At 36.8% G+C, this 20,362-nt stretch overlaps 1 protein-coding gene across 1 annotated transcript in view; it reads left to right on the top strand.

Annotated features, from left to right (window-relative positions):
- TENM1 (teneurin transmembrane protein 1) overlaps positions 1-20,362 on the top strand; it is an 840,514-nt gene that overhangs the window by 572,971 nt on the left and 247,181 nt on the right. Inside the window, exon 5 of the mRNA XM_050901608.1 lies at positions 7,287-7,565. Coding sequence (XP_050757565.1) covers positions 7,349-7,565 — 217 coding nt within the window. The 5' untranslated portion in view covers positions 7,287-7,348. The remainder of the gene's footprint in view (positions 1-7,286; positions 7,566-20,362) is intronic.

Genomic DNA, 20,362 nt, shown 5'->3' with positions numbered 1-20,362 from the left:
ACAGAACTCAGTTACTAAGTGGAGTCTCCTAATTTTAGGTTTTACAATGCAAAATTATGTTCTTGACACCAAAATGGTAATCATAATGGTGGAGAGCAACCTGAGCTTCCATTGACAAGCATTTTAACACTTCATCTGGATATATTTAGTACAAAGAAGTGCCTAGAATATATTGGAAACGTCCTGTACAATGGGAGGAAGCTTAGTTGTCCCAGGCATACTTGAATGTGAGGGGGAACGTCCCTTTCTTCAATTCTATTCTCTTCTTATAATGTCTTTTACTAAGAAAATACAGCTTTGACCATACATCCTCCCTTGGAGTTAAAAATGATTTCTGAGAGATCCATATGGGAATATTGATCCTGTAATCTCAACGTACACTCTTATATAGGCCAAACTTCCTTTACCTGTTTCCCTATATTGTCCCTGCCATACAGTTAGTAATTAAGTTGCAAAGGCATTAGAAGACGTGCCCATGTGTTCTGTACCAAATCTGTAAATGTCAAGCACTTGGCTAGTTTTACTTAAGCCCAGACTTTTTCATGTTCTGCAGGATTCCTAGCTGAAGCATCGAGATGCTGGGATACTTTTCACAGTGTTTTCATTATTTGAAATTAAAAGTTCACACCAGGAGTTATCCTGCGATATAATCAGGAGTTGTATTTCCTAAAGTACAGTTCTTCAGAAAGACTTAGAGTTCAGGAGATATTCTGAACCTGTCCAGGATGTATCACCCTGAATCATGGATGTACTTTGTCCTACAGCAGTAGAGCTCGATCTTTTGTGCTTGAACCTCCATTACTTATGCTCACTAACATCAAATGATGGGTTTCCAAAAGAAAACATTAGGGAGTTGTGTGATTTTTACAGTCAGTGGCAATTCTCCAAGTAAAGTGAAGGGCACATGTTGGCCAAGAATTCTGTATCACAGTTGAGTAGCTGACATAACGTATGTTTTTCAGTTCACTTTCAGTCTTGCCATATGCCACAAAATACTGCAACAACCTGACTTTCTTTACAATTTTATTCTGCAGTGTTTTCTCTCTGAAACTTTGGATAAAATGGGCAACACTTTGGTTTACTTTCTTAACTAGAATTAAATTAGACATTGACTAATTTTAAATGAAGATCATTAAATGTGAAAATGAACCTTATTCCACTTGTATCTATCACAATGACAGATATAAATGTATGGGCAAGTGTAATCCATCCATAGGTTAAAACAGCACATCCTCTAGGGACTGTGTTAAACCCACGGTATGTCCCTGAAAACTGCATTTTGCATTTACATGTCTGATTTAGAAAGATATGTAAAAACCTATATTCTCACATTGTTTTCTTTTACCTGTATATCTGTTCTTCTTAAGAGGTACTATGTATTCCAGTTGCAGGAATAACACAGTCAGTATTTCACAGTCTCACTCATACACACAGAAATATCGTGCATGTCGTACCTAGTGATCCATACTCCATTATATCATCTTCAAACATCTTTTGATGTGTTGATATTTTATGATCCACAGAAAATGTTCATCTGAATTTTGGTTGCTTCCTGGTTTTTTTTTTGTTTTGTTTTTGGTTTTGGTTTGTTTTTTTTTTTTTTAAATCCTCAGTTTCTTCAGTCAGTCTTCCAGGGATTGCTTTCAATTACTGAATTTTGATTTTAGTATGACTTTTTTCCTTCCAGTGGAAAGTACCATCTGCTTCCATCCTGCAGACTTAAGCAGACCTTCCATATTTCTTCATAGTACTATCTAATTCCATGCATCATCTAGAAACATAATTTGTTCCTGCTCCACTGCTGCTCAACTGTTTTAGCTGGTATCTTTCTCGCTGCGTATAACTGTTCTGTAAAACGGAGAACTTTAAGGATGACATAAGGACTTCCTGTGCTTATAATATCTAAACAAATATTTGAGGGGTATAGTTTTGAAGGTATGTACAAGGTCAGAATATTTTCTCATTTTTTTTGGTCTTGGTATTGCATTTCTCAAAGGTTTAAATCAAGAGTGTTTGCTTTGTTTTGCCTTTCATATTTTACAGTTTCGTATTTCAGAAAAGACTTGCAGAATAAAGGTACTGTTCTTTTTGCCTTCAGCAATCCAGAGCTGAAATACCTGCTTAGTAGTTCATTTTCAGAAACCAGTGGTCTGAAAAGGTAATAAGCAAATGGTAGCTCTCAGATAAGGGTATATGTTGAAAGGAAAGAAATATAGGAGAGAATTGAGCAAATATGGAGCTGGGGTTTGTAGTTGATTGAACGACCCTCTGAGAATGAAAAACGGAATTACAGGAGGCTGCCTTCTCAATTTAGGTTTTGAATATATGCAAACAAGGACTGTTTCCTGGTTATATTTTAGCATCATAACTGCAATTACATTTTAATTCTATGTAGTTTGGAATATCTGAGTATTGGAAGTAATGCTTAGTTGAGGCCAAAAAAGGCTACAGTTCTTCATGGTTTTACTCTTGTACGCTTCCGGAAGACCCTGTTGAGCTACATGGTACTCATTGTCATCTGTATACTGACTTCTCTAAATCAGTCTGGACTTACTGGTAACCAGCTCTGTATGCCACTGGTGATTTGATGGAGTTGACGGTGGGTAATCAGCATGGAAATTTGCTCATTAAATGGGCACCCTATCAGAGCAGCCTGATAAGAATTTATACAAAGCACTATTAAAGTAACGTGATCTTCGTGGCATCATTTTATTTGAGTACAGAGCCTCTATGCAGTATAAATGCATACAGTGAGTTTTCTTATAAAATACCTATTGATTAGTATGTGCACTGCAAACAGCCTCATCACAGGCTTTCTCATGAGCCACAGTAATCCTAACGTTATTGTGCTTCAGAGCAAGTAGGATTCTGATCTAAGCAGAACATGAAAGTTAGGTGGTTGATGTAAGAGGGTTTTGATGCAAGTGAAATGTGAAAATAGTTTCTAATAACATGTACAACATGCATTTAGAAAGTTGCATAAATCATACATTAAAAATATAAATCCATATACATATCTGTATTAGTTCCATTACTTAAAAGATGTTTTCCCATCTAATAGAGCTTTTTGACTTTTTTTGAATTTGCAGAAGTGTTTCATTGTGAATTTAAATCATTAGTTGTGTATTCTTCTACAAATCTAACTGTAAACTGTGTCTGATATCTCTTTTAAAGTATGGTTGAGAATTACTTGCTATTCAGTGCCTAAATATATATTTCATGTATTTATATGTTTATATGTATAATAAACATATAATATTTATATATTTTATAATATTTTTGGTTAAATATTTTGTGAAACCTTTCAATGACAGAACAGTGATGGAAAGGTCAAAAAAGTGCTATTCTTTGTGAGGAGGGAGAGCATTAAGACACTTACACATAGGTCACTTACAGGAACTGTAAGCTTTTATGAGACTTTATCATTTTGCTGACAAGGTCAACTTGATATTGATCGGCTGGGTATTTTGTTTAGTTACTTGAAGGCCAGTTATTTGAAGAAACCTGTGTAAACATCCAGGCAATATTCTTTATACTCCTGCCCTATTCCAGCATTTTGAGATGCTTATTGTGTTGTCTTTTTCCAAACAAAATACGAAATAAGTTTAAAGTATTTGATTACCGGTGTTTAAATTCAAGTTATCATAACATACCATCATTCATTAAATTTAACTGAATCTCTTACTGTAGAAAAGCTTGAAGATTTGATCTGTTTTTTATCATGTGCTCCTGATTCATAAAAGCATTTTTTGATGAAAAATTTTATGAAGTATTTTTCCAGTTCTTGCAAATGATTTATCACCTGCTTTCATATCAGGCCAGGTAGCTGTGGGTTTATGAGACATTAATGCCCTAAGCAAAAATAAAGGAAGCACAAGTTTAGTTCGTGTGTGAAAGGAAGTCGAAGTTTACTGTGACATTTGATGCTCTGGTGCTGTATCTCCAGCCCTTGTGTGAGCCATTAGCGCCGCTGTGTTTTAGATGGCTTTGGTAAAATTGGGATGGGATGGGGTGGGAAGGGAAAAGTTAGCCAGGTGAGCTGAAGATTTTTGTCCTGTCTGCGTTACATCTGTGTCTGCATCCTTCCACCATAAAGGGTGTAAAACTTCATGTTAAGCCTTCCTGGTCTTGTTCAGCATGCACTGAAGACGGCGAGTGTTACAGTCTGGCTTAAGTGGCTTGGTGGACAGTGTTACGCTGAGGACAGTTGAGCTGTGGCTTTGCACACATGTGCCAGGCCTTTGCAGCCCTGCAGCTGGAAATGCGGTCATGTATGGCAATGGCAGGAGACAGTAGTAGCAACCTCGAGCAGGGGAATGTGGTGCTAAGGTTGTGATATTCATAAGCTGGTAATGTTTTTTAATCGTTCTTGCCCTTACATAATAAGGAATAATAAAATTACAGCTTTTAAGGGGATATATCATGGAGCTTTTACATTAATTTAGATTTGAGAAAATGCACATTATTACACATGAGAAGACAGAACATATGAAAGTAACACAGTGAAAGAGAAGACCTGGAATATGTAATGAATCTAATATTAATTGCTTACATTAAATGATATGGTCTGTCTGCTGCCTTGGTTAACATCATTAAATATATTTCTGCTACAAACTGTTCTCAGAAAAAGTGAAGACTTTGGTAATAAAACCTTGTTTTAAAAGAATAAAAATAAATCTTTGTTAAGTAGTTGGTTTTCTGCAGCCTAAGTTTTACAGGTCTCTGTGCATCCTGATAAATTTTTGTTACTCATTTAAAAAAAAAAAGTTACTGTTGAAGCCTCCCGCAAAATAGACGTGCAGCAAGGTTATCTTTTAGGAGGAACTTCTGTGTATTTTTTTTTTTTCTGTGAGTCAAGGTGTATAAGTATATTACTAATTTTTCCAGCAATGAGCTAAATTTGTCGGGTTCATTGTTTTGTGCTTTTGAAAGCAGGGTGCACCACGTGCGTCTGAGGCTGCTTGCACTTGTTGCCTTCATGGCAAAATTTATTTCTTGCCCTTAATTTCTCCTCATTTTCCTCTGGCTTCTGTAGCATCATCTCCATTTGTTCTGTCAGACAGGATATATAGGAAGGCTTTTTCCTGTCAGTAACCATTTCTACAGAGTCATCAGGTAATCTTTTAAGCCAGCCCTGTGCTTGTAAGTCACAGCACCTTTGCGTTCTTCTGTCGCAGATCGGACTATTAAAGCACCTCATAAAATAAGTACTGAGCTTCTTAGGCAATAATAGGCAATGTTGGCAAATAACAGTAAATTATTTAGGCAGACAGCTTTTGAGAAGCAAGTAGTGCTTATTAGTAACTTGTCTACAGAAGCATCTTAACACCAACTTGATACGGCGCGATCAATCCAGAGCACAAAAACTTGTGTTCATTGCTGAAGCCCCATGACACACTTGTCAGCCGGCCTTGGTGTCTGGCAGACTGGCAGCTCCTTAGTTTGTCTTTTCAGTTCTCTCGCTCTTGAAGAGTTTTTTTATTGACTTGGGTGCTTTCAAGGCCACTTTGTTGAGTCGGAGATGTGAACTGCATTTTTATTTATTTATTTATTTATTTTAATGCTAGAGCTCTTTATCCAGGTGCTATTTGTTTCTGAAGAGCTATTCCATCTCATGTTAAATGATTGGATGAAACTCCCTGAGATTTTGTGTTTCAAGCAGAGACGTGTCTTTAACCTCTTTCTCCAGATAGTGTCCTGAAACATGGGGACGGGAAGACATGCACTTCACAGTGTTATTTCTACCGTAGTGGTCTGTCTCCCTTCCTGCCATCCCTCCAAGGGTTCTGTGGGCCTGGATTTTCTTCTTCCATTACTATGTTAGAAGCCTTATTCCCTTTTCACGCCATGCTCAGTGTTTTCCACTCTTGCTCAGGAAGGTGGTCCTTTCAAAAGTATTGGGAGGACACACAAGCAGGAGATGAAGTTTTGTTGTGCTGGAGTATGGTGACATCTACGATCAGTTGTTTCTCAAAAATTCAGACAATTTCAGAAGCTAAACTCATCTCTATAGCCCTCTAACAAGAAGTGCTTTCTGTGGGGTTTTTTATGTTTACCTTTTGTGTGTTTTCACTTTTTCTGTGGTTGCTTTTGGAGATTCATATTGTACGCTCACAGCTGGCAATGTATGGGGTTAAAAGTCTTTGTTGCAGATGGGAAATGGGCTGATATCAAACTGGGTGTTAAACTTACTTCCCTCTGCTGCTGACCTTAAAATCATTAAGAAGCTGTGAGTAATTGCTTTTTAATTAAGCAAAATCTCTTAACTTCTATGTTTTTGGTCTTCTAGCAATATTTACAGCCGCCGCCTTTGTTACATGTCTCTTTCTAGGTTAATAGCATCTGTTAATCTGAAAAAAAAACCAACCCAAACTTACTTTAATAGAGCTCCCTGTTTGTTAACCATACTGCTGTAAAAGGTGTGCTACAACCCCTGTTATTTCATCGCAAAGTTTGCCTTAAAATGAATGATGGAAACAGCTTCATGAAGGCAAGGTTACAGGACAAGTGCACCAGTTACATGTGCAGCTGCAATCCACTTGATTTTAATGATATTGGATTTGAACATCGTTTTAATGATATACAAAACTGCAAGCTGCAGTTTGGAAGGTTTCGTTGAGGATCAGTATAGCCCCCATGTTGGTGTGAGTTTAGACAGGAGATGCAGAGGGAAAAGGGGGTTGTACTGCAGGGTGGAAGCTTCTTCCTGATGAAATGTCCACACAATCTAAAAGGAAAATGTCAATTTCTGAACCATCGTACGCTCTCATAGCATGTAGTGTATTTTTGTTTTTACTAAGTCTGGTGGCTTTCTAAACTGTGAAGTCTCTTATTCTTGATTAAATGTAATTTAATTTACAGCAAAATACTTCAAAAGAGTGAACTTTCTGTTTTCTAGGCTTCATATTTTAAAGGATACAAAATATTATTTTCACTTAAGATGAATATGCATCCCTTTAGAGAAATACTAACTGTTCCATCTTAGCTTTAATACCAAATACAAGTTTTTGTAACATATTTAGTGCATAAGGTACAGTTATTGCTTGGTCTAATGGGATAGGGCATAAGATTTGCATTGGGTTTTTTTCTTCAAGTTGCTGTTGTTTTAATTCTATTTTTAAAAGTAAAACAGTAAAATAAGACATGTTCAGATTCTTTCCTGGATTATAGTGATATTAATACAATTTAATTGGTTTATATCAACTAAAAATAAAATTGGGCCTTTGTGAGCTAAATTTATATAAGATATCTGAAATGGATTATTGTTTGTTTTTTTTTTCCCCCAGGACTATTTCCTTAAGGAGTTCCAGTTGCTTGTTTTCATGACTTTGAGCCTATTTAATCAGAGATGGAGCAGATGGACTGCAAACCCTACCAGCCACTGTCAAAAGTTAAACATGAAGTGGATCTAACTTACACAAGTTCTTCTGATGAAAGTGAAGATGGGGGAAAGCAAAGGCAATCTTATGACTCAAGAGAAACTCTGAACGAATATAGCCAAGAGCTAAGACTTAATTATAACAGTCATAGCAGAAAAAGAAAAACCATTGACCAGTCCACGCAAGGTAAATTGTTTATTTTATCTACTAATTATGGTTATTACTTTTTGATTACTTACTGTGAAACAGTATCATGTTGTCAGCAGACAAGCAAACATTTTGTTTTCAAAGGCTTGTAGTGACAACCCACTTTTTACCTATTTTTAACCATACCATAATATCAGAAATTTAGGAAATATTTTTTCAAAGTAAAATTGCTTTTCTAGCAGGACTGGTATTCTGGAGACCATCACATGATAGCTATAGATAAATATTTCTTTAGTAGTAGCTATTCTTCTTACTTATGTTGACTGATTAATTATTTACTACCTTTGCATATGTTGTGTGAATTTTGGTATAAAATCAACGTTGAGGTTGTAGGCCATCTCTGCATGTGCTTACAAAGCCTATGAATGAATTCAAATGCAACAATTCTCTTAACAAAATTTCTACTCATATAAATAACCAAGTCATTTAAAAACTGAAGAAAATTAGTGAATTGTAAGAAAAAAGCCAACAGTTTCTTTTTTAGCCTTTTGCATGATATGGACAGAAGTCTAGCACAAATATTTGAGAGCTTATGATGGTTGAGCTAAGGTTAGGAAAAGTTACTGTTTGGTTAGAGATAAAAGCTAAAGACTAAGACTAAAGAAATGGAAGGAAATGAGCAGAATTTACTGCAGCATTCCCTGACAGACTGCTGTTCATGGAAACCCACGTGCTGCATTTAACACGCTTCGTACAGACAAGTGGCTTATCTGTTGCCTTTAGCTCTGTCACAAATTCAGGCAGGATGGTGGGGCAGGGAGAATATTTTTAGGAATCAGAGTGCGTGTCAGAAGCAGCGAGAGTCCTGTCCCCTTAAAGGTAACAGCAACAGGGTTCCAGGGGCAGTCACTTCCTGCTCTTCAAGGAAGTGGTTCAACTGATCCATTATAGTGTGGCCAGTACTTCTCAGCTAAAAATTTTGGTAGTTATGAAAAAAAAAAAAACCAAACCCAAAAAACCCACAAAAAAGCCCAACACCCCCACACACACACACCCCCCCAAAGCAACCCAGTCCCTCACCGCTCGCTCAGAAAAGCCTTCTCCAATTTTCTGAATATTAAAATTATTTTCTTTTTTTACAAGAAAATAAAAAATAAGCTTTTTGAAGCTGGAAAATTTGTCTCCTCTGTGATGTGTAAATTAATGCAAAAATTATAATAGCCATGCCACATAGCTCTTACAGCCTTTTTGTTTTTACTGCAGATATTCTGAGTCAAGTTACTTTCATAATACTGGTGTTGTCTGAAAGTACCTGTAATTCATGGGAGAAATAATACCTAGCTGCCAGAGATAGCCTCAATCCATGTACATATATTCCCTCCAAAGAATTACAAAACTGCAATATTGGGAAAGAAAAAGTCATGAATACAGATTTCAAAAAAGTATGCTATAGAAAACTTGACTTACATGTTTGATTCTTTATAAATGACTTGATCCTCAACATGTTATGAGAGTTTGGTTAACTGAGATACAGCTATATTGTTGTAACTGGAGATGATGTAAATGTACTTGTAGATCTGCTTAAAGCAACTACCTCATTACTGGTAACTGTGTCTATGAAAGCATAACCTCTGCATTGACCTAGGCCTCTGAAGAGCTCCCTGTTTGCAAAGCTTTGCTGCTATTGGTATTCATGTTAGCTGTAGCATCGCTAGCTTGGATACATATAAAAGGGTTGCAATCACTCTACTGTAGGCATAAGAAACCAGCCTGTGTGTCATATGTTGAATTTATTCTTCCAGAACAGTGCCTCTGACAGCAATCGCATTAATAATTTTGGAGAAATGGTCAAATTAGTGTGTGTTCCTGCAAGGAGTTGTCAGGCATGAACTTACCTCACTTATTCAGGACTGGCCTGTTACGAATCAGATTTATGCTTGCACACACCAACAAGTATTTTACACTCATGTTGTAAGATGATTTTATTGGAAATATATGCCCCAAGATTTTTCCATTCAAATTAATTTTTATGAGATATTGTAGGAATTTGCAGATCTTCTATTTTACAAGCATTGGTATTTTTCTTCTTGGAAGCAATACAGTCTTGTACTGCTTCAGACTGCAGTATGAGGCTTGATGTCCACGTTTGCAGAAAATCACTTAAGCCTCCAATTTGTCAATATGCAGGGCAGCACTTAAAATGCTTGCCTCTAGGCACCTTCTCTACTGAATTGTCTAGGTCAGTGTATTATTATTTAATACATACTGCTTGCTTTATTGTGTTATTGAGCATAAAAGTGTTCTTAAAAACATATACTTGTGTACTGGTTTGTAAGGATGAGGTTGAACTTTGCTCATTGTACTAGAAATCATAGTTTTCTCCTGTGACAAATTCAGTTTGGTAGAACTGAGTTAGTAATTGCACTGCTAAGTATATCTGTTTGGCTTCCTGGTGTTAAGGGAGAAGCCGCTGCCCGAGCGTTCACACACCCATCGAGGAGTCGCACACACACCACCCGAGACTTTTAACGGCTAGGACCGGAGTCCCTGGGCAGCGGGCGACTCCAGTGAGCCGACGGGTGCCCCTTTCGACTCCTCACACACACACACTCACCCTCGGGCGCTGCTTCTTCCCCCAGGCTCGACCCTAGGTTCCCTGAAGCAGAATCTTTAATCAAGGCCTTCAAAATAAAAAGCGTAATTTATTCTATCTATGGTGCACAAATTAGACAGCCCGAGCTGGGTGCTGCCGGAGAGGGACCCCAAACACTAAAATCCCTGGGCAATTACACCCTTACAAGCTACGTTCCCACCCCTCACACCGTAGTCTGGTCCAACAGCAATATCTGGGTCTGGGGTCGTCTTCTCTCTCATTGCGCCCTCTTTCTCATCTCTAGCCTGGTTCTTTCTCTTCCTGTTTTTTAGGCAAGTTGTTACTACGTCTCCTTTTCCTGGCTCAAACTGGCTCTGGGGCTTTCCGAATCTTCTTATTCCTCCCATCAGAGAATAGGTCAGCGTTAAACAAAAGCATTAAGCAAGCTATGAGTTCTGCTTTATCATGAACGACTACTGTTAAGCAGCTAAACAAAGTCCTTAAAGCCCTCCAAAACATAATAACAGCCTCTATAACTTATATACATTCTTGTGCTATTATAGCCTCACAATCTTATCCCATTATTGCCACGTGCTGTTTATGTCTCGTTCGGGTGTGGTCCGCATGCTCATGTAGCTCAGCTTTGCCACCTTCCACAACACCGGGTATTCATCCCTAGATCTTTATAGTGCTTTAAATCATCCAGTTTTCCTCTGCCACAAATTGAACCTAAATGTTTGGCCTGGCAAGCAACACAGATTTAAAATATAAAACTGGTTGAGCTCAAAATTCAAACAAGAGAAAAAAAGTTTGTAAAGCCGAGTGTAAAATGTCAGACTGCAGCCAGAGTTTGATTTGATTACAGTTCTAGTGTGTTATTTCCAAAAGGACACCAGGTTTCACGGTATGGGGCTGGGGAGTTGGAGAATTCTTGGTGATTCTTGGTAGTTGCTCAGTCAATACCAGAAAAAAATCAGGGTCAGTTTTGGACTCTGAATCTGGCATGAATCCATAAAACTGTAAATGGAATTTGTTTTAAATCCATTCTTTTCTAAAATTCCTCATCAGAATCTTTAACACAGTTTTTCCTCATGTTTGGCACGTCTTTGGAATGTTAAAAAAAAAAAAAAAAAATCAAAACCAAAACCCCCACAGCACCCCTTTTCAAAGAGGATTGTTCTGCAAGGAGAGCGCTGTACCGTGCCATTGCTTAAGACTATTGCATAAAAAAATTCTATGTATTAAAGCTAAAGCGGCATCCATAGTTGTATCCCCAGGTAGTGACGTAATATTCTTCTCTAGCTACTAGCTACAACTGAAATAGTACCCTGTGCTTAATGTGTGATGAATTAATGGATTGCACAGTAAGGATAAAATCCATGAACCTCATCCACAAAAGGTGTGAGAATAGATGAGAAGACAGACACATAGTAACAATCATGAATGAAGTGATAATGATGAAGGGTGCGATAGCAATCAAACAAGCTCTAATGATGGAATGTGAGTAGAAAATTGTTTCAGAATAAAAAAATTAATAAAGAGAAGCTTATAACAGGAACAAGTATAGGGGTATCTGTACTCGTCTAGTTAGTTTTGTGAAAAGAATCACCAATTTAGATGTTTATGGAAACTGGAAGAATTTGTATTGGCTACTTAAGCAAAGTAGGTTATACAAACTAGACTGGGCAGTCATCTGAATTTAGTAAATAGCTTCAGAGTAAAATGTGATTTATTGCTCAAAATACTGATATATCTCAGCAATTTCTGTGAAGTTTTTTGTTATGAGCAGTTTGACTGTTTCATTGTTACTATCAATATTGAGGATTTATTTCTATGAAAAGTTTCAGTTGAAATCTGAGATTATGTAAAATGATTACACGTGGGTATTTGTGTGTTTGCATATATAGACAATCTGTATAAACCAGAACTCTACATGGCATGAACTCAAAGGAAACATTTTCAGAGTTCTCAAATATGTCCTACAGAATTGAATAGCACTATTAGTATTTTGCGAAACATTTTTTGTGTCAAAGTTTTGTTTGAAAGGCCATATGATCTTGCAAATTACAAAAATTCTTGTTTTAAAGATTGAGAACAATACCCAAATATAGAATACTGAACTGCCTCAATATTTTTGTACTCCTTACAATTCCTGAAATTGTATCTCAAATCTTACTCTTCAAAGAGGAATGATTTATTGGTTGGTTTCACACATCTTATAGATAGGAATATGAAAGAAAAAAAAAAAACACACCAGTAGGTACAGAATTAATCTGTTGATTAAGCAATGATTTTTAGGTGTTATTCTTGAGGTCTAGTACTGATGTCCCTCATGGAGAGTCCAGTGCAAGATAAATTGTGCCTCTGGAGTTAGTTGCATCAGAAACTTGTAGTTATCTGACAACTCCAGATTTAACAAATAACACCACAGACTGTTTCAAGCTGAGCTAAGTTTTACTGGCCTGACAACTCAATGTGAGCAGATACAAAACTCTCCTGACAAAGTGTCACTGACTCCTGAAGTCAGAGCTAATTGCATAACGTGTACATCTTAAAATGCATTCTCTTAGTCACTGGAATGTTCAAACTCCTGTTTATCTGAAGATATGTAAATCTGCAATATCTCATCCTGGCAAGATCTTATGAAGTAAATTCCTGGCAGACCCAATATCATATAGTTTGGGGATATTGGCAAACATAGTAAATTAATTCTTGGAAGAATTGGTAAACACAGTGTTTTGTACTTGAAAGAGATGGGGTAGAATTGGCAGAAGTCGTCAGAAATGTTGTTCTTGCTAGGAAACTCATTGATGGACCTGGCTGCGAGGAAAAAAGTTCTTGTAGTTGCACCATACATAGATTGCACTTCTAGCTTATTTGTGACATGTTTACATCATTAGAACTGTTTTGTTCCACACTTTTCTCTGTTTCCACCAAAGTAAATATGAAGGGAGCTGTACTCTACAAATACTAGCAGTACAAAAAAGCTTTATGGCTTTTAGGTTAATTATAGATTTGTAGAAAACACTAGTTTAGAGGAATGAATTCCTGATAGGATAAGCATCTGGGATTGAGTCATTGGCATGATAAAGTTTATTGATCGTTAACAATATGAGCATACGGCGGTAAATTTCTGGTTAGACAAACGTGTATTTCCTGGCAAGATAAATATATTGAACTGCATGATGGGCAAGGCGAACTGGAGTTATTCCTAGCAGGAGGATCCAACAGCAAATATTTTCTGGTAAATCTGTGTGAAAAAAATCAGCATTGCTAGTGTTCCAGGAAATGACGTTTTAGAGTGCTTCACAAAGAATTGACCTTTTCTGCTTTTAGCCTAAGAAGTAAGGGAAACTTTTTTTGTGGGACAAAGGCTGCAGATTGGTAACATATTAAATGTTTTGTAGAGAAGGTATATAAAATTATCTTCAGGAGCAATAGGTAAACAGATCCAGCTAAATGTTCAAAGTCTTCCTTGAATGAACTCCATTGGCTTCATGAAGAGGCCTGGGTCACAGTGTGAGAAAGCTGTGCTCTTCAGCCTAAGGCCACTTCTGTTTCATCCTTGATTTTTTTAGCTTACTGCTATAGCCATCCGATTCTCATTTCTGCCCTCTGTTATGTTCTAGCAATGGTGAGAATACATAGGCAACAGAAATGTTCCAGTGCTGAAAAGCACATTCTTTCCCTAGAAAGGAAAAACTACACGTGGGGTGCAGAAATTGGCCGTTTGTTTTGCTGTGCTTTAAATTTCAGCAAATTTAAGCTTACCAGGAAGGAAGTTTTAAACACATGTAACTTTTAACATCATATGACCAGTCAAAAACAGTTTTACTTATCATCATAGACATAAATATAAGGCATGCTGACAAGCACTGGTAGGAAATTGTCCTGTCAGGAAAATGTCATGGTGGTTTTTTGTCATCTGTGAAGTAGCAAAAGCTTTTTACATAATAGCCATATTCTCCTCTGATTTCAGCATTATGTAAATCCAATCAGGGCAGCAGATCTGCTTTGTGTCTGTACCAGGGCCATGGAGAGTTGAATTTGGACTGTATATAGCATGTGCTTTTTGTTTCAAATACTTTATTTTTAAATGATGTGTAAAGGTAAATAAGCTAATCTTTATTAGCTTCTCCCCTTGATCTGTTATGTGTAACACTAGAATAATACTCTAACATACACCACAAGTTTGTGGTCTTGTGAGCCCTCCCAGAGGAAACTGATACCAACAGAGTGGCTGTGATTTTTCATCGTTTTAATAGAGATTTGGAGCACTTATCTGGGTGAATTTAGGACTCAGTGCTTTTAAAATTCCATAAAGAGCAGTTAATGAAGGGAAAAATTTTATCAGGGGGCATCCCCAAACTCTTGTTGATATTAAGAAGGTAGAGCTCAAGTACTGTCAGTGCTAACCTGGTGGTCGATGGAATAGGGTAGAACAGCTCAATATAGCTCTACCTGCTAGTTGCATATTTTGGAGCCTTTGCCAGCAGTATTCATGTGATAAAGACTATCAAAATAAAGAATATTATAATGGCTATTTATTAACATGTAAACAGGACACGGTAAAATGCATTTTTTTATGTTTGCAGCTGGAGGGGAGATCGTTAGATTTGAAAAGGACAAGAAAAAATGTAAAAGAAAAAGAAAAAGTCTCTCTCAAAAGAACTACTGCTATGCAGGCTTTTGGAAATGTGGTAGTTTTGAACTCTTCAGCTGGGTAGTTATTTACTTCTCTTGTTCCCAGTGTTTTCTTTTTGATGATATTGGTGGGTTAATGAAGGATGGGATTTTTTTTAACATTTAAGCTGCATAATTTGTTTAGAGCTGTGTATTGAGTTGTTGTGGAAGGTGATTGTAGCGCAGTGGAATGAAGCATTCCTGAGTTCTGGAAGAGGAAGGTGGGAACAGGCTGATTACAAAGGAAACCGATTATTTTTGTAATCACTTTTCTTGAAATTCTGTAATTTAAGGAAGAAAATACAAAAATAGATTACTTCTGGTAACATACTATTACTAGGTAGGGCTTGTTTCAAAACTGTTGAGGTATTTTGTATTATTAGAATCTTTTTTTACTTGTTTGAAATGCCAGACATTTAAATTTTAGACTTTTAATGTTGTCTACACCATTATTTTGCTAATTTTAGAAAATCTTCTGAGAATTTAATTTAAGCACATTTTGTACCTGCATACTTTAGAGCAGGGACTTGGAGTGTAATGAAGAAGTGATGTCTGTGTAAGGGCACACAGTATAGCCCTCGTACTGTCTCATGAAAGGGACTCAGCTTTCAGTAGAGGGTGATTTAAAGGTCCTTCAGATTTCTGGGCTGTATACTAGCGGAAGGAAGCGATAGCTAATAAGCTCCATCTCCTGCTGCTGTATGTTACACCATCTGGTCTGAGTGTTTATGAGCTTCATGTTGTCCAAAAAAAATTACATATGAGGCAGAGTAAAAGACTCCACACTCCTAAAGCTTTTAGTGCATTGTCTCCTCCTGTATTCCCTTGCAGAAATAGGGATTCCTGGTGTGCTGTGCTGTGCTTTGTTTGGCTAGTTGTGTTCTAATTATGGTGATGTTACTGTCTCCCAGAGAAAAACAGTGCAATGAGCGGTTCCCTGTGGCTTCCTGGACTGCAGCCTTCTCCTCTATGTGGGGAGTATCTGCAAACTCTAAGGAAAGGAAAAGCTGCTCTTAAATTCAGACCCCCTCTGGATATTCTTTCTTGATTTGCCAAGTAATTGGAACTTTCTCTCCTTGGAATAACTGGGGTGAGGAAACTGTATGTTTGTGGCTTCATTTAAAATCTCACGGAGGGAATACTTTTCCTTCCCCTCATCAGATCAAAATATATGAGCAAACTGAATGTGCAAAGAGACTCTTTTCCCACAAGGCTGAAGTGGGTGCTCCCTTCCTAGATCACAACTGTGTTACAAAAGTTTGTAACCTGCTGTCACCATTCCTGTAATGCTGCTTCCAATCTTATAATATCTGCCATCATCTCAGTGAAAAAAATGCCTTGTATGATCAAAAATAGTTTCATTCTCATAAGTAATTCTTTTGATTTAAAAAGTGAATATTCAAGAGAGGGGGAAAGTGAGAAAAAAAAACTACTGAGAAAGGAAATAAACTAGAGAAGGATCACAGTGCATTTCCAATCCCCTGCTAACAGTCTCATCTAAGGAATAAAAAAAGCATTCTCCAAATGTTACACAAGCTTAACAATCCATTTGTCAGTGTATGGGTACAAACTACAGTCCTTATTTCCATTGTCTTCTCTGAATCACCAATTTTCCATGGTGTAAAATGCCAGAAATCATGGAAGTAAAAGTCAGAAGGGGAGACTAACCCAGCCAGTGTAACAGAAACCGAGATATAGCAATCCTTACAGTAACCTGTGCCCAATACTAATGGAATATCTACAGCAGAGGCTTAAACTTTTGAGTTAATATGTTTTGGAATTCTGTTTGTCAAAGCCTGAAATTATAGCTGTAAAATGTTCTTGCTATATTAATAGAGCCTCTTCCTATAACACTTAAAAGTGCCCAAGAAGATCTGTCATAAGTTAAAACCAAGATATGAACAAACATCAAGACAGAGTGATGAAGAGAGTATTACAGAACGTGGGAACCAGTGAACAGCTCTGCACTTGTCCTACAAGCCATTTTAATATACATACTCGTGCTGTGTCTTTTATGTCACTCTTTTTGAAATAAAGAAGAGCTGTCTTATTTTCTGGAACTAGAAGTCTGGTTTGCTTATCTTCATTTATAGAGCAGATGCTGAAACAAAACGACATTTCTTCCCAGGGTTTCTCAATTATGTATCTGTCAGAAGATTTTGTACCTCTCAGAATAAAGAACTGTCAAGAAGTAGCTCAGTGAGTCGATGACATTGCTGCATATCTGGATAAACAGCAGGGTGGGTGTATCCTAACTCATTTAGAGCTTGAATTAGTTTTTCTTTTGAGAATGAGACTCAAATACTTCTGAAGTTAGTTCTATAAGTATTTATGTGAAATAAATTGTGAATGTGATTTAAAATCTCAGGTTCTCCTTTCAAAGTTTCAGTTTTATTGGAAGCTGCTCAAAAATCAGTTTCCTGCTGGCTGTCACTCATTAGGAATGCTTTGCAAGTAGATGAAGTATCTTCAGCTGAGATGGAAAAAACAGCATGGAAGGAGTAAGGTAATGTTTAACACCAGCAAACCGATTCTTTCACCACCACCACCCCCCCAAGCACCAGTTATATAACAAAGCAGTGAATACTGCGTAAGGTTGATGTAGTCACTTCCAGCTGTAACCTTAGGAAAAATAGTCCAAAGACCTAGAAGTGTCACATATCAAAATATAAACTGTTGCTGTGAAAATCACCAAGAGATTATGAAGCCAGTGGATTCAAATGATAATATTAGCACAGGGACTAAAGAGACATAAATGTTAAGTTTTGTAAAGTTTTTGAAAGATTAACTATGCTTTATTCAGTATTAATGTACTGGAATTCATAACTGCTACAGAAGTTGCATCTGTAAGAAAGAACATTAGCAACTGGACTGTCTTAAATATTGTGCTCAGAAATAGGCTGTTCCAGAAGTCCTAGTCTTTTTTGCTGGTAACTGAGAACAGTGGTATCTGAAAAGCTAGATTCAGTGTCACCACTGACTTAATCAACGTAAGGTGCTTAGCTTCACACATGATTTTTGAACTGCCAAGAAAAAACCAATCATGTGAGCCAGGACGTGTTACCATGCTACAGACAAGAGAGGGCTGTAGAGGAAGCTGTTATTAGCTAAAGAGAAGCAGCATCAGGTTATGCTGCCCGTGGCCCCTGGCAGTGGGACAAGTCTGTCTTTGAGACTCAAGTGCCAAAAACACCCTTCCTGCATACCTGGGAGTGGAGAACAGTCTGGACCTCCCTGCTGTTAGCACTTTCTTAACACAGAAGCATACTGTGAACTGTGTAGAGCTTTCCTTGCAAAGAAACTAAGTGGGAGGTGCTGTATTTCATGATTCAGCTGTTGTTTGTATCACTTTACTAGTAAGGCACTTCTGGACTTAAAATAATAGAAAACATATAATAAAGAAGATTGAATCAACTTTAACAACCTAGAGATGCTCAAGGTTATTCCAGTTGCCTGTAGATGGCATTTCTAAACATCACAAAGCGTGTGTAATGGGACCACACGAACGGGCACCTGCTGCCTTTTGGACAAGCAACAAGGCAATAGCAGTGGCGTGCTAGAATGGGTGGAATGTAATCAGTCCTTGCGCTTACAAAAATATGTAATGTTTGCTGTTAGGAGGCTACCATAGAAGGAAAAATTAGTGTAATCTTAAACATTGAGAAAAATTCTTTGCAGATTCATGAACTGTTCTGCAAAACTTCTGTTTATAAAATTGATTTTTGTTAAGCTAACTGAGGCTAATCTATTTTTATTTTTATCTGTTTTTTAAAATTATTTGAATTTTAGTTCTCCCACTGAATGGAGAATTCTTTATTCACTGGATTTGCCACACTCTTTCTCACTAATTCATGCGTAATTTCAGATTACTTCCATTCAAACAAATGAAGATACATTGGTCTAAAAGTGACCTAAGTAAGGGAATAAATGGCCCAGTGTGCTTAAACTCCATGATTTGTCAGAGGGTTTTGTTTAAGCTTTCTAACAGTTCTCCAATATTGATGGGTTTGGCTTCCTGGTACGGGTGTACAGTTCCTATGGACAACAACATAAGCAGCAAAATATTTGCCAGAAATTCATAAGGCTCCCTTGCTTCTAAATATTTTAATAGGATGAGAGTGGTTGGTGTTTAGAAGTACATAAAAACTTTAATTCGTTTTCATTTTAAATTACAGAGCAAAGATTACTCACATATGATTTTCTTAACAGCATAACGTAATAAAATGTATCCTAGAAGTAGATTCTGTTATGTATAAAAGTTATAGAAATGGAAAAGCAGATAACATAGTGAGTGATCATTTATGGGTATGTTAATTTCTTAATTTATTAGTTGTAATTTTTTTTCTACGTCTTAAAAATGGAAGCTCACTTGTGCTTTCACTGATTAACTGTAGAATTGTGTACTGGCATCACGCAAGAGGCTTGCATGATTTACTTCAATATTGTTCAAGAGAGAGGTAAATAATAGAAGTAAGCATTCAAAATAACTAGAAACACAATGAACAACACTAGTGCAGAAAAGATGTAGTTTTCTTTTTTCAGATGTCTTTTTGTGGCCTGTGAAACATGCATGCACTTTTCTTAGGGATGAAAGTTTTTAAATTCTGATCAAAGAGCAACTTCAAATATTGTTTAAAACATTTGCACTCAATTCAATCTGAACATATCAAACTTTTTCCTTCTTTTCAAACACTTGCATGAAATTAATGATGTCTGCTGGCTTCATCTCTTTATTTCACCATCTATTGAGGAAAAACAATTCTGTAACTTCTTATGCTGCTGTAATCAAAATGAGAACTTTCTAATTTTTTTATAAAAATCGTATCAGGACACTGATTATGTGGTCATCTGTAATGTAATTTTGGGACATACTTTCAATCTTTCCTAGTAATGAAATTAAAGAAATTGATTGTTACTTAATAATTTTTAGTAGAAATCAAAGGATTGTACGTTGCCCTATATAAAATTAGTTATTCTGTTCAGCTGGAGGCAGGAATTAATTTTAAAATTTCTCAATAATGTCTTCCTCTTGTTATTTCTGTGGGAATTTTCATATTCGTTACTACAAATCTGTGCATAAATACAGAAGGGTATGTGTGTGGTATTGACATAGTACAATACAAGTTCTACCTGCATTACTTTAAGCTGCAGTCTTGTACCCTACCCTGTTTAGTCCAGAAAAATAGCCAGAATTTTTTTATGAGATTTTGTTGTACGTATGGAGATGCAGAATATTAAAGGAAATGCAGAAATCAGAGCTGTGTGCACACGCATGCTAACTTTGGACCAATTTGGGGTTTTTCTTTGCAATTGGAGTCAGTTACTAAGAGTTTAAATAGATAAATATTAGAAATGTTGTCTAATAGTTGCCCCCAGAGGTATTCCCCTGTGCTGCTTGGAAAATCTGTTAGTAATTTCCTCTTGCTGTGGTTTCTTTTCTCATTTTGTACTTGAGGACAGATTACAAAATTCGTTTATCTTTGGCTCTCTGGAAGGAAATACAGAATTCATGAAGAGAAGGGCATGGTATGAAAAAATCCTTGTATTTCAATTGAGAAAG

The sequence above is a fragment of the Gymnogyps californianus genome, chromosome 9 (genome assembly GCF_018139145.2).
Source record: "Gymnogyps californianus isolate 813 chromosome 9, ASM1813914v2, whole genome shotgun sequence".
NCBI classification, from domain to species: domain Eukaryota; kingdom Metazoa; phylum Chordata; class Aves; order Accipitriformes; family Cathartidae; genus Gymnogyps; species Gymnogyps californianus.
This window is presented reverse-complemented; position numbering and strand designations above follow the sequence as displayed.